The sequence below is a fragment of the Opisthorchis viverrini genome (assembly GCF_000715545.1).
Source record: "Opisthorchis viverrini unplaced genomic scaffold opera_v5_276, whole genome shotgun sequence".
Lineage (NCBI taxonomy): Eukaryota > Metazoa > Platyhelminthes > Trematoda > Opisthorchiida > Opisthorchiidae > Opisthorchis > Opisthorchis viverrini.
The window spans coordinates 163,616-166,241 of record NW_008751931.1 but is presented as its reverse complement, the minus strand read 5'-3'; the positions used below and the strand labels follow the sequence as shown (position 1 = coordinate 166,241).

Sequence of the window (2,626 nt, the reverse complement as noted above, 5' to 3'; positions counted from 1 at the left end):
CGATGTCCTATGTACTTTTTTGGGGTGACCTACGGACCAGGGGCCGAAAACAAAGTCGTCGATAACCTTTCTCGGAGTGTTCATGGGAACACTTCATCTCACCGGGATCTAAAACGCTTATACGCAACTCTGTTCTATCCTCCATCGAGGACATTCGATGTGTCAGTAGGCAATCGCATGTACGTATGGGATTAAAACCACTTTTCTCCGAGCCATCTGGTGGTACACGAACCTTTGAACGTTTAAGCACTGGCCCCAAAGCACGACTGCCCTCGATGACTGGAAATAAATATCTACTGTCGGTTGTAGACGAGTATTCTCGTTTCCCGTTTGCTTATATGTCCAGATGTAAGTTCGTCTATGGTGCGGGGTGGATCTGCTTAGAACGCGTGGTTCGGATTCTATTTCTACATCTCGATTTCCCCTGTCTAGGCTTATGTGGTAGCATCCAACCCTCGTGCTTCCTTCTGGTGACATGGCAGCCAGGCACCGAAATATGTTACAGCTGAACGATTTCCCCCCTTTTATGGTTTTATTTTCCTTGTCTACAGTGTAACCTAAAGAAAACAAAAAGGGACTGTTGCCAGGCCACCTGGACTTGGGTACAACCAACGCAAATGTAAAAAGTAAATTTCAGCCAGGGTTCTCTTGATAAGAAGCTCACACCTCACTCCCTGTGTCATTTTTTGTGTTGCGCGTCGCATGTAACCGGATGTGATTCTGACCATGGTGTTTTCTGTTTCAGTATTCCATTCCATTCTGAGTGAGAAACGGTTCCCCAAGTCCTTATCTAAATTGTTTTTACCTCTGCACAATGGGAGATTTCGTGCTCGACGGTGATCATGAAGACCAGGGTGACGATTTTGGTGATGAAGCCTCCAAAGAGGATATAAGTGTGTCTGATGATATCCAGTTCGATGCGGTATGTTCCGTTGCTCGACTTCTAATGTCCTAGGAGCTGGAAGCCATCAAGGAGCGTTTCAAAGAAATCGAGGCCGATGCCAACAAACTCCATGATCTGAGGCATCTTACTGACAAGTCTCCCGTATCAAGTAGGCCTCTGGTAGTCTTTCTGGCTTTTCCTCTTGTTGATGTTACTCTAAATTACCTAAAGTTTAACTTGTCAAGCCTTGGTTCAGCAACGTGTCGCGGGAATTCATGCGATCCGGTTGTGTATCCCTGATCCTTTTACAGAGAGCTACATCAATCGTGATAGCTTACTTCACTGCTGAAAATTTGCACCCATGGTGTCTCTAAGATACCCCACTCAGCTGAAATGGTTGCTAACGATACTTACGGTATCTTTTCGTAGTTTGCCTTCGAACGGCTTGTTTGTGAAGGCTAGTTTATTGTTTCGAACCGAAATAGCCGAAGTCGTCTGGCCATTTGGTGTCCTCTAACAACAGGCCGGCCACAAACTCAAATCGACCACATTGCAATCAGTTACCGATGGCGCGGCTCCATAACTGACTGCCGGTCGTTTTGGAACACATTTGTGGACTCTGACCACGCGCTCGTCCGGAGTCGCTTCGCCCTACGTTTCCCGGGGTCGCGTAAGGTGCGGACAAATCGCACGGCAACTGAAAGACTGGCAGATCCGGATGTCAGACGAACTTACAAGAATCGTATTCTAGAGTTTCTTCCAAGTGCTCCGCCATCAGATGTGAACTCATACTGGGACGAGATTGCCACCTCTTTGCATAGTGCTGGGAATTTTGCCTGTGGCACGACCCATCCAGGCGCACTCAAGCACCGGATATCAGACCGAACGTTGGCACTACTTAAATCTCGAAGAAATATCCCAGCCGGTCCCGAACATAACCCGATGCGAAGAGCCATCAGACGTCAAGAGAAAGTGAGTTTGCGATCCGACTGTGAACTATGGTGGACACAGAAAGCCAACGAAATGGAAGGGGCCCAGAAAGCCGGTAATGCCCGGAGATTATTTCAGTTGATCCGTGCGACCAGTCCCCGGAAACGACCTGTGAGTGAAAGCATCAAGCGTCAGAATGGAACGACCATCTTGAATGAGGAGGAACGCCTTGACCGGTGGGCTGAATACTTTGAACAACAAATGTCTTGGCCACCAGCCGGCACTCATCTACAGCCCACAGGTGAAGTAGAACCCTGGACGGTGAACGTGGAACCACCTACGGCCTCGGAGGTTTACGACTGCATATGTTCTCTCAAGCGCCACCGAGCTCCCGGTCCGGATGACCTTCCACCCGCACTGTTCAAAGACGGGGGTGAAGTCCTCAGTCAGCGCTTGTCCGATCTGTTTGCTTGCATTTGGGAAACGGAGTCTGTCCCAGACAACTGGGGAGAATCCGTGTGCTGCGAGAGTCGAGTAGTTCCAGGGCGGGATTAGAAAGAAGACAGAATAGGAAGACGTAATGTACGCTTTAATCGTCTAATAGCTGTAGTACATGAGCTGAAAATAGAGCGATAATCACGAGTTAATGGGTTATGCAAAGGTAGCGATAATCATTAATGGGTTATGCAAAGGTATGGGTTATATAGTCATGACATTCTCCCCGCCTTGGAATAAGTGTGTACTTTGCGGAGAAAGAAAGTAAAAAAATAAAAGGCTGTAATGGTTACATGGAGTCGTTTACGCCTCTCTGTT

The 2,626-nt window shown here is 47.9% G+C and overlaps 1 protein-coding gene across 1 annotated transcript; it reads left to right on the top strand.

Annotated features, from left to right (window-relative positions):
• Positions 1–814: 814 nt before the first annotated feature.
• Positions 815–2,368, top strand: T265_09401 (hypothetical protein; the record flags this gene model as incomplete). Its single annotated transcript, XM_009175448.1, has 3 exons — positions 815–922; positions 956–1,052; positions 1,407–2,368. The coding sequence occupies 3 exons, from the start codon at positions 815–817 to the stop codon at positions 2,366–2,368; spliced, it is 1,167 nt and encodes a 388-aa protein (XP_009173712.1).
• Between the last annotated feature and the right edge of the window lie 258 nt (positions 2,369–2,626).